Raw genomic sequence first — 16,166 nt, forward strand, 5'->3', positions numbered from 1 at the left:
TTGTTCTTTTTAAAATTTTTTTGGCCATGCCACGTGGCTTGCAGGGTCTTAGTTCCCCAACCAGGGATCAAACCCGTGCCCTCAGCAGTGAGAGCACAGAGTCCTAACCACTGGACCACCAGGGAATTCCCAATTTGTTCTTATTTTTAAATGGAACCTCTTATGTATGGATGGAACCTTCTTGCCTCTGATGGATTGTCTTGTGCTTCTCCTGGGGGCCTCTGTTCCACTTTGGCAAGGACTGTACTAGATGCTCAAGAATGAAATTCTAAACTAAGGCAAAACCAAGGGGATGGAGAAGATGGCACTAGAAGAGGCTTGCGGGAGACAGAATCAACAGAACTTGATCATGATTACATGTGGAGGTATAAATCAGAGGAAATGCACAAATAGCTTTTTTTTCCATGCTGTCTTAAAAACTGTTTACATCCCATCTTTTCCAGTGATTGTAAGTTTTCCCAGATATGAATCAAACTGTTTATACTCTTCCTTCTTTGTGCTATGAACCCCCGTATGGTACAATACCGTAATGTACTGCATTATGCAATACACATTCATTTCTCAGCAAAGACTAGAGTGCCTTCCACCTGTTTGTAGACCTCATATCTCAGAATTTTGCAAACACCAGCTGCTCAAAAATGTCTTTTTTTCCAAAAGAGGGCCTTCATGAATGTCCACACCAAGGTGGCGTCAGGCATCAGGATGGCACAGTGGAGTATGGAGCCTTCTGAGTCTCAAAGAAAAAGGACTTTCTTCCAAGCAGTAATCTATACAGCTGGGCAGAAAAGTACTAGCAGAAGCCTTTATCCAAGACAACAGCATTCCCTCCCCACAGACATCATCAGCTACTCTTCTTAATGGCCCCCTCCCTTCCATTAAAAAAAAAAAAAAATAGGCAAATATTCTTTCGTATGTCTTACTCACAGCAAGGTTGGTCCACTGTAAACTCCTCCAAATGTATCTTTGTCAATAGCTGTCAGGTATTTATTCTTGTTCAGGTAACTAGAGAAAGCGAGAGAGAGGATGGATTAGGTGAGGTTAAGCAACTTAACATAAATACCAAAATAAAATGCGAGCATGGTCTCCTTAGCTATTACCTGTTTCTTAGGAATTTGGAAAACACCTTACCTTCTTCCGGCTTAAGCACTCAAAATATTCTAGGTTTCAATTGTGCAAGGTTTATACACATTAATTATGGCAGAAGTCTTTGAAAGCGAGCTTGTTTATGATCTAGTTTGCATATCTAGATTATATAAAAGTTGCCCAATTCCCTATTTACCTGGCCAATGGCGACTGTATTTTTCAATCTTCTTCAATACCAACTAAATTAAATTTTATTTCTCAACATTGATCAATATTTACATTTACTTTTGATGACTGGGCTTAAATCAGGTATTCATTGAAGGTGGCGATTGGTGATGGGAGCTGTCAGAGATTCACATCTTTTATTTGGGGCAGGATTGCCAGATTTAGCAAATCTGTAAAGTAAAAATACAGGATGCCAAGACAAACAATGAATAATTTTTTAGTATAAGTGTTTCCCATGTAATTTTTGAAACATTCTTATACTAAAAGGTTATTTGGTGTTTATCTGAAATTCAAATTTAATTGGGTGGCCAGCATTTTCTGTGGCAATCCTATCTGGGGAATGGGGGGCAGGTTATACAGATAAGATTACAGAGTATACATTTCCTGAAGGGCCTTGATGGGCACATTGATCTTTCCGTTTTGAAAACATATTGGGCAGTTGAGGGTAAAATATTTTTGAACAATTTAAGTCACAAAGTGATTCTGAAACATAAAATTACCTCCAAATGGATAAAAGCTTCCAAGCATTTTGAAACTGGCGTTTTCCCCCCTAGCTTTTTTAGAGAACAATGTTATCTAAAAAGAAACAAAGCATTATATATGTGTATATATATATATAGCCATCATATGTGTGTGTGTGTGTGTGTGTGTATAAAATCTCCTTGTTATAAATGATCTCAATTTACACATATTTAGAATAACTCACCCCTGCATAGACTAGTCAACTTAAGAGTCAGTGAGTGGTCACCTGTTGATGCAAAATGAATGCAGTGGAGACTCAGGAGATCTGCTTAGATACAGATAATGCTTCCATTATTCTGTTTATGGTGTTTGCTCTTCATGATGCAAAATTCTCAAGGGTGATGGTTAATAAGAATAGTGTGACACTAGATAAACAACAAGGACCTACTGTGTAGCACATGGAACTATTAATATATTCAGTATCTTGTAATAACCTATAATGGAAAAGAATCTGAAAAACTATATCTATATATGTGTATAACTGAATCACAGTGCTGCACACCTGAAACTAACACAACATTGCAAATCAACTATACTTCAATTAAAAAAAAAAAAAGAATAGTGTGACATGAGGACTTTGAGTCAGAAGGATTCTTTCTCCAGAGCCCTCACAGAAGAACTTCTCCTTGGTTAATTGTCTCTCTCTTTCTCTGCATCTCTTGGTGAGATTGAGGAGAGGGAGGGTGGCTTTATTTGTGGCTGAACCATGAGGAGGCAGCCTCTGTTGCCGTTCAGAAGGCAAAAGCAAGAACAGCACTTCCGTGAGGTCTGCCCTCAACCTCTCCTGGTCCAGCAGCTCTGCTCCTCTCTAGTCCTTTGTAGAGGGTGGACCTTAGAATAAGAGAGGGCAGCCCCAGAGCCATAGATGGGTATTCACTGGAGCAGTTGGAGGAAGAGTTTTACCAACCACCAAGAAGTCTCCCTCTCCTGGGCAGGATGAGGGATTAACCAAATGACAAGTACTACGACTTCACACAATGACATCTCATAAATTGGTATACATTTTGTGATCCTTTACATTTTTTCTCAAATCAAGCTTGAGAACTAACTTAAAGTAGCCACCATCAGTTTTCCTCATTGCCTTCTTTGTTTCCTTCATGGCATTATCACAGTCTGTGATTATCTTGTGTATTTGTTTACTTTTTCATCATCTGTCTCCCAAATCAGAGTTTAAGCTCTCTGTCTTACTCATTGTTGTATCACCAGTGCCAAATTCAGTGCCTCCATAACTATTTACTGAATGAAGGTGTAAATGATCGAATAAAAAAATCAATGCACTTTTCCTCCAAAATAGTGAGGTGAGCTATGCTAAACTTTTACTTTAAGGAAAATGTAATGGGGAATGAAAGCTAGAAGACTCATCATATGGTGTGGTGGCCAATTGACTTTTTTGATGGCAGTGACAAGCAACTTGTTTACAAATGCCACAAGGGTATGGTCCAGACATGGCCTCTTCAGGCAATGGCTGGATGGATACCAAGCTTCCAGGGCACTGTTAAGTCGAAAATGGAGCGGGGGTATCAATTAACCCTCATATATGTACGAAGATGCAACTAAGATGTTACAGCAGCAAGTCTGTGCCTTCTGGATGAATGGCTATCATGTAAAGCTCTCACTTGTAGGCTTCATTCCATCGTTGTTTGACTCTCCTTCACACTGTGTCCACAGAGTTCATGGTCAGTGACAGCCAGAGCAGACAAGAGCCGCCTTGGAGACAAAACACCTGGAGAGAAGATCTTGAGCAGCATGGTTTTGTAAAAAGACAACTAACTCAACTCAAGTGCCACACTGGCTTGTGTCTCTTTTTATATTCTCTGGACCATGCAACTTGCAGATCACATTCTTTTCCCAGACTGCTGAAAATCAAGTAAGGACTGGTGAGCTCATCTCAGTTTTTCCTCTTCATCTCTGACTGCCGCAAGTGAAAATCGGCTTGCTCTAATCATTAGAAATGATTGTAAAACTAAATAATTGCTTGTCCAATTCTGCAGTGTTTTCATCTGATATTCAATACGCCCCCAAGGATAAGGAGGCTGGTTGATAAGCGTTAGAGTTTACCAGAAATGCTGCAGAAGATTTTAAACTGGGAAAGCCAGCCAGAGTCCAGAAGGGGAGAAGGAGGATGGAGAGAGGGTGCAGCCAACTTGAACGGAGATGAACTGGAGTCTTGGGGGAGGCTGCATTCTTTAAAACCAAGAGGGTTGTTTGGGCACTTCATCTCTTAGAAATAATTAGGTGCTTAAAAATGAAACCATCATTCCGACGTTTAGCAGCTTGGAGGGCTGTCTTATTATCACAAATTATGATAATGCCATGAAGCTTTAACCTTGGGTTCAGATTGCTGATCCTACCTTCTCCTGGAGCAGAGGGGATGGGGTTGGGGAAATATATCTGCAGAAGCCATAATATCCGAGAAGTTTGTGCTTCCGTCAGCCTCATTTATCATATAATGTTTACTGGGAATGTCAGGTTAGTTAAACTGATTCCTTGACCCGGACTTATCCTGATTCCTCTGGAATCCACATTCTGTAAGCCAGCTTGGGTAAATCAATCTCAAATCTTGGTAGGCTACATGGGTAACCTACTCCAGACAATGATTATTTTATTGGGAGAGTATGTGTGTGTGATCATCTAAACTATCTCTTCCAAGGACAAGATGAATGTAAACAAAAGAAGAGTAGAAAGTCTCAGAGTCTGCGGTGAAAGGAAAGACTTCTTGAAAGTCTTTCTAAATACAAATACTGGGAAGGGCTTATGAGAAAAGGACTGGTATCTCCTTTAAAAATAGGATAGACACTGCTACATGTGAGTATTCAATGCCTTTTCACTCTTTGGAGTATGTATACCTCTTTGAGAACCTCTTGGAAGAAATGAAATTCTTCCGAGAAAAGATATGTCAGATTTTTCATATGGTGGGGATGGGGGTGTGTAGGGAGAGGGGAGTTAAGAAGCCCTGCCCTGATCTAAGTGCCATGTATCTCACAGTTAAGGAAGAACAGTGTGGTCAGAAAAATGAAGATGGTCAGGAATGAGCTGGGGAAGAATATCCAGTTGATGAACTCAGTGTGATAGACATAGCTCACATCCTTCCCCATTGGACTCACACTTGGCACACAACAGCCATTCAGTAAAAACATGCTCGATGACTAAATCAAAGTCCAGTTGCTGGGTAACTCCTAGCTCAAGGCACCCTCTACGTTATGTTTAAATGAGGACGTGTCAGAGGGAGGAGTGTGACACTGTGGTAAGGAAAGTTGTGGTTGCTGCTGAGCTTTGCTCTCTGGGGAGTTTTAGGAGACATTTCAGCTCCAAGATAGAATTTGAGCCTGCATTTCCACAATCTCCTTAGGGCAAATGGGCGGACATCTGTTTATACTGTGAGACCCTCATGGGAATACTTCTGTGGGGTACTGTGTTTCCCTCTCATAGCATCAGTTATTTGGAAAATTAAAGAGAATTCCTGCCCAGCCCTCACTGTTCCATAAACATCCTTTTGGTAGCAGAAATCAGGATACCTGCCTGTAAACAGTAAAAGGTGAGAAAATGCTCAAGGCTTCAACAGGCAGAGGTAAAAGCCAGCCTTGGAGCATATCCTACAAGCTGTTCAAATACTTACTCCATGAGAAATAATAGACTGCTTAATCCTGTAATCTTCTCTATCGTCATCTTTTCCCAGTGCTCCAAGCTGCAGTGTTTTGCTTGTAATAAGCTAATGTGTGATGCTAATTAGTACATGAATTGTGTTGACATCTCTGTTCATAACGATTAGTGTTTCAGTATGCTCTTAGCACATCAAAATGGTATTTTTTTCTGCCCAAATGTTTACTGTCAGATGGTAGCTTGTTGCTAGAATTTGACAATACAAAATAAAATACAGAGAATTAAATGTTCTGAGATAAGCAACATATCCCCATGCCAGATTGTGTGGAGAGGGTGGAAAAGAGGTTCCAAAGAATGAATGTGTGACTTAACTTGCGACTGAGAGCAGTTCAACTTCTGTTGAGCAAGGGATGCTTGTATTATTATTAATTTCACATCTGAGTGATGACAGTGTGCTTGGTTCCATATGAAATCACAGGACCATGTACTTTTGAGCATCTGCCATAATTTTCATGAACTTTTAATTACCCAACTGCTGCTGAGGCATCAGTGCTTGTTCTCAATGTGGAATTTGTCCAACTTGGCTGCAACCGTGTTCTTCAGTTACACTAAAAAAATAGGTCTAAGTGAGGTCAAATCTGCTAATTTCAGTAAACTGACATGAGGCAGATGATGGGGAATAATCACGCTTTTGGATGAGCAATTGTTTAAATTAGAAGTTAAAATATTTGAACATACTTCTGGAGGATTCAACAAATTGCTAACATGCCATGTACAGTCTTTGAACACTATTAGGGTAATTATAGAATACTGATGTGTTTACATTAGTTTTAAATCACAATTAGTATTGAGGATAGAGGCAACAGCTCCATGTTAAAATCACAAAGTGAATACTATTTTGTTATTACTATGGAAACCTGACCTCTGTTTTCTCCATCTACAGCTCAACCCTTATTTATCTTCCTCTAGTTCCAGGCATCTTTATCATGATTATCATCTTGATTTTACCTTGGATTTATAGGATACCTTTTAATGGAGTACATAAAGCTAAGAAAAATTTAGTTTCCATCAACCAGGAATCACAAACTTAGGGTAGAATGAATAGAAGGAATGTTGTTTTATAACAGGAGCAGAGATTTAAGTTCAGATTTAAAATACTGATTGGAAAAAGAGATTTTTGTTTTATTTTATGATTGGATCTGAACTTTCAAACCCTAAAATATTTTTGTCCAGGTACTTCTTATCTTTATCCCATGTTTGCCATTTAACCTTTACCAGGAATTGAGAGAAATAAACTACATATTTCATCACACAATGGTCATCCTCACTGAATACCTACATCTAGACCAGATGTCCACAAACTATGACCATGTGGTCACATTCTGCCTGTCACCAATTTTTGTAAATAAAATTTTATTGAAATACAGCCATGCTCATTTGTTTATGAATTGTCTGTGGCTGCTTTCACACTACAATGGCAGACTTGAGTAGCTGTGACTGAGATCTTATGTCCTACAATGGCAGAGTTGAGTAGCTGTGACTGAGATCTTATGTCCCACAAAGCCCAAAATATTTGTTATCTGGGCCTTTCCAGAAAAAGTTTGCTGATCTCAGATCTAGACTTCTAAAAATCAGGAAACAAATGACTCTCAGTTAAGAAATATTGCCCACATTTGTTAAACCCTTCCAAATTCTACATAAAAATGTCAAGAAAGTATGTGAAAATGGTGCATTGATTTCTTTCCTGTGTTTCAAGGGATAGTTGTAGTGACTAGAACAGACTGTATGTAATTCAGGGAATCAGTGAATTAAAATCCATTGTTTTCATCAGAATAACTCTCTCCCATCAGCCAAGTCTCTCACAGAGCCCATGATATGGTCTAAGGAGAAAGCTGGTAGGAAGGTAGAGACCGCGTTTCCCTACATAATCTTTTCATAGGTTTAACTTCAGAAGACCACAGGATGATCTGAAACTTTACTGGCTCTTAAGATTCTCCATAGCCTGTCTCTTGAATAAACCTTGTTAAATTTACCTGCCTCCGAATAAGGCAGTATATCAAAAGATTCTTCTTGAGTAGCTTTCCCCAAAAAGTGTTCTGTGGAACACCAGTCCAGAGAGGTACTCCTGGAACCAAGAACTCCCTGAGAAGCTCTGCATACTGTATCCCCCTACTGGATATTAGTAATTCAGATTATTCTATCAAAAGACCCAAGAAGTCCACCTGTATACTTTGTTTAACTTTATAAGGTCATGAATAGCTTTTTAAAAAGTAACACTGGTTAATTTACCATGGAAAGAGAGCTTAAGGAACATAGTTTGGGAAATGCCCTCCCCTCCCCCAAATTATTATACCTACATCTAGACCAGATGTCCACAAACTATTCTCTTACCACAAATTTTTCTCTTACCACAAAAGCTAGGGAGAAGTTGGGATAGAAATTATTGTTCCATTGTTATTTTTTTCATTTTTTCAATAAAAATGTGTCTAAACTCCTTTGATATTCTGCAGCTGACTTTATGACCAAAACTATAAAATAACAGGCTACTAGATTTACACTGAGATCCACTTAGCAGAACAGTCTGCTGATTACAGAAGATTCACTTTGGAAATCTCTTGAAGTGTCTGTGGAGTTCTCTAAACACGACCAAAAGGCCAATTATGAGCAGGCATGAGAAGTTCTGAAGCAAAATGATGAACACACATAGGCTGACTTTAACCCCAAATGTTTGAATTTAATAACATTTGATCATGCCAGCCTTTTCATCAAGGTCTCCCTCACTCAGACCTCATTTGGAACCTGGTTGAGTTGGTGACCTTGCTGCATTGGTTAAAGTCAGGTTCTCCCTGACAAATGACACCGTTGCTTGGTATGACTGTTCTCTGAAACTTCTGGTTGTGCCTTGAGTCTTGAGTGACCTCCTTTCTCTCACATGAGTCCACTCTTTCCAGCTACAAGATCTTTTAGCTTCTGTATTTCATGACTTTAAAAGACTAAGAAGTGTAAATATTCTCCTGGGCTAAGAAACAAGTAGCAGTGGCGAGAGGAGTTGGGTGTCCAGGCCTTACTGGTGGCTGGTAAGTCAGCAATTATGAATCCCGGCAGGGCACAGGGGAGTCTTGAGTTAGGAGATCCAGTTTCTGGCTTTGGCTTAGCCACTTGATAGCTCTATCAAATGTAAAAATCTATATTTAAAAAAAAGCCATGTGTTCACTTTGGGCTTCATTCCTTTATGTGTAAAATGTGACTATTGGACAAGAAGAGTGATAACATACTCCACAGCTGTGGTTCTTGACCTTTGCTTTACATTGGACTCAGCTGGGGAGATTTTAAAATTCCCATGCCTTGGCTACCCTCAGACAAATTAAACCAGAATTTCTGGTGCTAAAGCCTAGGCATCAGGGCTTCCAAATCTCTTCAGGTGATTCAAATTTGCAGCCAATACCAAGAACCATGCTCTGCAGACCTTAAAGTCTGATTTTTAAAGGAGGCAAGAATATACAATGGAGAAAAGACAGCCTCTTCAATAAGTGGTGCTGGAAAAACTGGACAGCTACATGTAAAAGAATGAAATTAGAACACTCCCTAACACCATATACAAAAATAAACTCAAAATGGATTAAAGGCCTAAATGTAAGGCCAGACACTATCAAACTCTTAGAGGAAAACATAGGCAGAACACTCTATGGCATAAATCACAGCAAAATCCTTTTGACCCACCTCCTAGAGACATGGAAATAAAAACAAAAATAAACAAATGGGACCTAATGAAACTTAAAAGCTTTTGCACAACAAAGGAAACCATAAACAAGATGAAAAGACATCCCTCAGAATGGGAGAAAATATTTGCAAATGAAGCAACTAACAAAGGATTAATCTCCAAAATTTACAAGCAGCTCATGCAGCTCAATATCAAAAAAACAAACAACCCAATCCAAAAATGGGCAGAAGACCTAAATAGACATTTCTCCAAAGAAGATATACAGATTGCCAACAAACATGAAAGGATGCTCAACAACACTCATCATTAGAGAAATGCAAATCAAAACTACAATGTGATACCATCTCACACCGGTCAGAATGGCCATCATCAAAAAATCTACAAACAATAAATGCTGGAGAGGGTGTGGAGAAAAGGGAAACCTCTTGCACTGTTGGTGGGAATGTAAATTGATACAGCCACTATAGAGAACAGTATGGAAGTTCCTTAAAAAGCTAAAAATAGAACTACAATATACCCCAGCAATCCCACTACTGGGCATATACCCTGAGAAAACCATAATTCAAAAAGAGTCATGTACCACAATGTTCATTGCAGCTCTATTTACAATAGCCAGGACGTGGAAGCAACCTAAGTGTCCATCAACAGATGAATGGATAAAGAAGATGTGGCACATATATACAATGGAATATTACTCAGCCATAAAAAGAAATGAAATTGAGTTATTTGTAGTGAGGTGGATGGACCTAGAGTCTGTCATACAGAGTGAAGTAAGTCAAAAAGAGAAAAATACTGTATGCTAACACATATATATGGAATCTAAAAAAAAAAAAATGGTCATGAAGAACCTAGGGGCAAGATGGGAATAAAGATGCAGACCCACTAGAGAATGGACTTGAGGATACGGGGAGGGGGAAGGGTAAGCTGGGACAAAGTGAGAGAGTGGTAGTGTATATATGGACATATGTACACTACCAGGTGTGAAGTGGGTGGCTGGGGGGAAGCAGTCACGTGGCACAGGGAGATCAGCTCGGTGTTTTGTGACCAGTTGGATGGGTGGGGTAGGGAGGGTGGGAGGGAGGGAGACACAAGAGGGAGGAGATATGGGGATATATGTGTATGTATGACTGATTTGCTTTGTTATAAGGCAGAAGCTAACACGCCATTGTAAAGCAATTATACTCCAATGAAAACGTTAAAAAATAAATAATAAATAAATAAGGTGAATCCAAGAGGTTCAAGTTATGACAGTGATGGGCATGGAGCTCATACACCTGGGTCCTCCATCTAGGAAGGAATTGTCTATCCAGCTGCTGGACCTACTGTCAGGAGAAAAGCTTTAGCTATCAGTCCCTGGGATTGCCTCAGCTGCAGAGAATGGTCTCACCTAAAGACACCTATCTTAGGGTAGCTTAAATCTAATGACCAAAGAAGATGGGAGTATAGCTGTCTGGCCATTTTAGCGAAACAGGAAAACTCTAGGCCATATTTAGCTCCAGAGTTCTCTGTCAGGTCCGCCAACTTTTCCTGCTACCCCATCTTGCTTTGCTGTTATACCCTCCCTTCCATATTTGTAGATTCCAGGAGCACTCCTCAATAAACATCCTGCACACTAAAAAAGAAAAAGAAAATTAAATGAAGGATTGTGTGAGATTTGAACGATAAAGTTAAGATGGAAGTAGGGTCTCTCCAATACTGTAAATAAATTTGATGTATAAGTATTCATGTTACTCTGTTGAGTCTTTTCAGACTTCCCCCATAATTATGTCTTTAAACAAATGACTAATATCAACCCAGATGAGCCTACGACTAGGCAATCTAGATATAGGTACTCTGATCTTCACTTAACAAAGACTAAGAAACCCAAAAGCCTGGTAAAGAGTGAGACCCCACTTCAAACAGAACTTAGGAAGCCACGCCAAGGTATAATGACTTTGAACTTATTAACCTATGTTGTGCAGGTAATTTAACTCACCCTGCTCAAGTTGGTCAATGGGCCAGCAGCATCAGTATCACCTGGGAGCTTGTTAGAAATGCAGAATCCTGGGGCTCACCCCAGATCTACTTAATCAGACTCTGCATTTTAACAAGACCCCCCAGATCGTTTATATGCTCAATAAAGTTTGAGAAACACCGTAGAGCACAACAGATCTAGAACCATAGGCCTTAAGATTTTGCAATGATCGTTTCCAGAATATAAAACAACTATGTATGAAATGTTTAAAGGGAAAAAAAAAAAGAGATGGAATTACAAAAATGAGCAGGCAAACTTTTAAGGAAGCAAATAGAACTTCTGGAATGGAAAAAATACAATTGTTTAAAAATACTCAATAAACTGTCATAAAACAAATCAAACACAAGAATCTATTGTTTGTTGCTTCAGCTGACTCTTACGCATGGTAGTTTCTTCTTTTCCTATGTGTAATTTTTGACTGTAAGTACCTATTTGATTGATTTTAAAAATCTGGGCCTGCACTGGGGTTCTTTCTTCTGCAGAGGTTTGCATTTATTTCTGCCAGGAGTCCAGAGGTTCTACTAGGGTGGTCCCACTCCAGCTCTCATCCAGGTTCCCTGGCTTAATCCAGCAGTCTCAGGTTTACATCACTTCTCCACCTTCTCACTGACTAGAGTCTAGTCTCCTGGCACCACTGATGTTGGCAGCTGCCCCCAAGGGAACTGCACCCTCTGTAAGCACCCACCATTTTGGTTTCAGCTACTGGTTTGTTAGTTGTTTCATTTTCCTCTCTTGGGGATATGACATAAATTATAATTTTTCAAAATATATCATCTAGTTCTTTTGTAGTAGAAACAAATTATCTAGTTCACCATACTGTGGAAAGCAGACTCTACTAAAGCTCTTTGTCATTTATTAGCTATTAGGTTAAATCACACACCAGTATGGCTGAACCAGTCTACCAGTTCTTAGACACAAAGTATGCTCCAGCATGGATACTGGGGACCACAGAGATCTGATAGAAAGGTACAACAAAGACAGAGACCCATGTTAATGACTATCTTTTTTGTCAATATCCTGTTCTAGGCATTATTTATTTGCAGAGAAGGCAAAATCTGGATATGGCTTTTCAGCTATTTCTAACTGAATCAAATATAAACTGACACCTTTCCTGAAAATATATCAGATAAAACGAAAAGAAAAGCCTTACCTTCTGAATAGCTTTGGACTTAATTAAAGACACCCCTTCATGTACATGGTAGATGAACATTTACACACACACATACACACACACACACACACACACACACACACACACACACACTCCTACAAGATAATAGAAGGTGACACCATCGTTCTCCATTTTATTAAGGATAAAAGCTTCGGGATTTAGAATTGGAGTTAATGTGTGTGCACTAAAACTGGCTCTTGTCAAGTTTCTTAACATTATCCCCAAGTCTTGGTCATGCTAACTCTGGGGTTGAGGAATGCTCTGGTGGAACGTATCTCTAGCAGAATTCTGACCCACTGAATGGTCCTTCTTGGGGGAGGGAGTGTAGGGCAGGATAGTGGTTTTCATGGCAACCCTTGACTTACACAGCATCCAGCTTTGTCCCATTGAAAGCATGTCCTTGGATTGAAGTAAAGCCATTGTTGTATAGTTTCCTATAATCAACAGAGAGAGGAGAAATCAGTGACCTATAAGAGGTAGTTCTGGCCCTTCTCTGAGGGTTGCGCTTCATTTCTTCAGTGCCAGAGATGTGTATGAAAGTTCTTAGGCCCTACAAGAAAACTTTACAGTACGTCTTATTTGGGACATGGAATAGTGTTTTCCAGTTTGAATCCCCATTCTCCAGACTTAACTCCTAGAGCTTTAAGCTGTTTCCCAGAAGCAGATTCACTTTAATGAACAAAGATTTGCAATCATTAAGGATTTTTAAAAAAATGTTCTACATATACTCAAAAAACTGGGGTTTCAGGCAATAGTTAACCCAATGTCAATGATGGAGGAATAAGTGCAGTTTCTCAAGATGAGCACTTTAAAAGACATTATTCATCTGAATGCATAGGTTTTATATTTTTCTCTTTAAAATGTTGTTTCACATTTATATTCATATTTTTAATCCTCAGGGTGTATCATACATTAAATGCTTAATTAAATGGTTGAGGACTGAATCAAATTGAACTTCAAAAACAAATCTAAGAAAATAGATAGACCATGGCTTTTTGGGGAAGTTTTAATGTTTTAACTTGTTGCTATGTTTCTGCAACTAATTAATTCATACAGTGATCCTAAGGGCTGGACTGAAGTATTATCTCCTCTACTTCCTAGTCAGGTTATTGAGATATGGAGGTGATTTGCCAAAGCCGCACTGATGCACAGCTGTCGGGAATCAGGATTTCTGAACTCAAAAGCAATTCTTCCCACCCACCAAAAGGACACATCCTTTCTGCTGGAAAAGGAGCTCCAGCCATGGGAACTCTGGTCTACACAGGGATGCATGGGGCTTCCTGGGGGCTACTGGCGTGAGATAAGAGAAGGCTGCCATGTCCACAATCAGGCACAGTGAGTGGCGATTGTAGGGGAACTCTGAAAACTACTGCAGTGCCTCCTGTGAACTCTGGTAACACAGTAAGAAGCACACAGGAGACTCCAAACTTGGAATTAGACCTGGCTCTGTCACTTCATAGTAGGTGACCCTGAGAACTTCTCAACCTCAATTATCTGCAGTTTTCCTTGTCTGTAAAAATATGATAAAATAATACCTAATCAAAAGGTTACTGGGAGGATAGAATAGCTATACATTTAACAAGTAAGGTGTGGACACTTATGAGATGACCATGTTAAAATGAATACCTTGAAAACTTGGATTTATCTTATGTAGTTGTGAAGAACTAAGAGGCAGTCCTTGTTTGTTTTTTGTTTTGTTTTAAATAATTACACAATGAGCTTAATTCCTGCTACTAAGGTGTCCTGGGGGAAGACTGCAATGAACAGGGACGCTAAGCACAGAGGCTGAGAAAGCTCTATAGGTAAGTTAATTTTTTCTGAACTAGAGTTCGTTAATGAAGGTGTGAGAATTGTACATTTGGCATTTCTATTTTCCCAAACTTTGCTGAGAGGCCTGGACAATAAAAATGTTCTTTGTTGGAATTACATTTCAAAGATTAAATAAAACTCTTATTGGACAAGTAGGTCTCAAAAAGGGAAAATAGTGAAGAAAGAAAAACATAGTAAAGAAAGAAAGAACAAAGGGTTGCAAACTTTGATTGAAACTCTATCCTACCAGGAATATGGGTACAAAGTTTGCCGTTGGACACATACCCTTTCACGTTTGTAGTTTTTTGAGCCTGAGCTTTAAAGAAGCCAGGACTTTTGCAGGTATGTAGAAATAATCATCTGAAAAGATAATGGACAAGCTATGCCATCCCCACCTCTAGATTTCAGGAAAGTTAAGGTTCCTTCATTCAGAGGTTTATCAAATGCCTACTGGGCCCCATGCTGGGTGTGAGAAAAACAGCAGCTTTCCCTTGAGAGGGCTGCTTGGGATATGGGTCCTTAGAAAAAGATGTCAAAAGGTGGAGGTAACATTCTGCAAAGAAATTGAGACTGGTGTTTATATACAATGAGTGGAAAATGGCACAGTGGAAGGCTTTACAGAAGAGGTAAATGGCCTTGAGGTTTGGGGACTGAGCAGGATAAACCCCAGTCTTTGCTGTGCTGTCAAATGAAATGGTGGCTGAGGAGTCTCTTGTCTTATCAAGAGAGCTCTCCCCATTTTTCGAGAAGGATGAATGGAAATGCTCCACTGTGGATAGAGTCCCAGAGGTTGAGATAGCCTCACAGGGTCAAGACTGCTCGACTTGGAATGCTTGGAAACTGCCTCTTCAAAGAGTCGTGTGGAGGCTTGAATCAATTTTGCTGGGTGATAATTCAATCAGGTTTGCATATGATGAAGAACTCTTGGACTGTAGAGTGACTGGAGAAAGGGAGCTGGGTGACAATCTGGGCAAAACCCCCACCAGGCCTGAACCTGGGCAGTGGTACTGAAACTAGAGAGATGGGATCCTTTGGATGTAGTCCCTACTCTACTTTGTAGCAAATTTGATGAGAGAGGGGTATTCTTTACCGGCTTGGAGAATTAACTTATCTTTTGTACCTCTATTAGATCTCCTTCATTAGAACATTCTGTGAATTTCCCTGATCTAGCATTTCTTTTGAACAACAAAAGAGCAGAACCCATTCAAACTCTGGAAAAATGATGATGTTTTCTATTCAATATCCCTTCATAGGAGCTTAATAATAGTTTGTGATGACACAGTTGAAGTATGAGTGCAGAGTATGAAAAGCCCTTAGCATCACCATTTTCTAGCTCAGTGACCTTGGGAAAGTCACTTAAATTTGCTTTAACCCCAGCTTCTTCCTCTATTCAATGGGAATACTAGAACCCAGACTATTATAAGGCCTGCAGGCCAAATCTGGCCCACTGGCTGTTTTTGTAAATAAAATTTTGTTGGAACATAGCCATGCTCATTAGTTGATATATTGTGGATGGCTGCTTTTGCCCTGCAATGGCAGAGTTGAACAGTTGCCACAAAGGCCATGTGGTCTGTAAAATCTGAATGGTCCTTTACAGATAAAGTGCGCTGACCACTTCTGTAAGGAATACTCTCGTCTTGTTACCTAAACCACTTCGTCACCTGTAGAGCACGACACCATGAGGCACTACTCTTATTTAACTATGTGAAACCCTCGGTAGACCATAGAGCACATACTATATGCTAGTACAGTTCTTGGATGGCCTACGGAAATATTACAGCGACCCAAATAAATACTTCATTCTTGGCAGGAGTGGAACTGCCAATACTCACAGTGTCAAGGTTTCATTGCACAGGCCCTGAAAAGCATTCGCAGGGATCGAAGTCATGTAGGGGTTGTCTGTAATTTCACTGCAGGAGAGGAACAAAAACACCTGGTGAAAAAAATGCTTTCTAGGCTTCCCTGGTGGCGCAGTGGTTAAGAATCCGCCTGCCGTTGCAGGGGACACGGGTTCGAGCCCT

General features: G+C 39.8%; 1 protein-coding gene across 1 annotated transcript in view; it reads right to left on the minus strand.

Annotated features, from left to right (window-relative positions):
• The window catches only part of TSHR (thyroid stimulating hormone receptor), a 165,749-nt gene that overhangs the window by 31,247 nt on the left and 118,336 nt on the right, over nt 1-16,166 (minus strand). The window contains exons 7-9 of the mRNA XM_082451480.1: nt 15,978-16,055; nt 12,702-12,770; nt 925-1,002 (exon numbers count right to left, since the gene is read on the minus strand). Of these exons, the coding sequence (XP_082307606.1) occupies nt 925-1,002; nt 12,702-12,770; nt 15,978-16,055 (225 nt within the window). The remainder of the gene's footprint in view (nt 1-924; nt 1,003-12,701; nt 12,771-15,977; nt 16,056-16,166) is intronic.

This window comes from Balaenoptera physalus, assembly GCF_965194825.1.
Source record: "Balaenoptera physalus genome assembly, chromosome: 2".
Classification (NCBI taxonomy): Eukaryota; Metazoa; Chordata; class Mammalia; order Artiodactyla; family Balaenopteridae; genus Balaenoptera; species Balaenoptera physalus.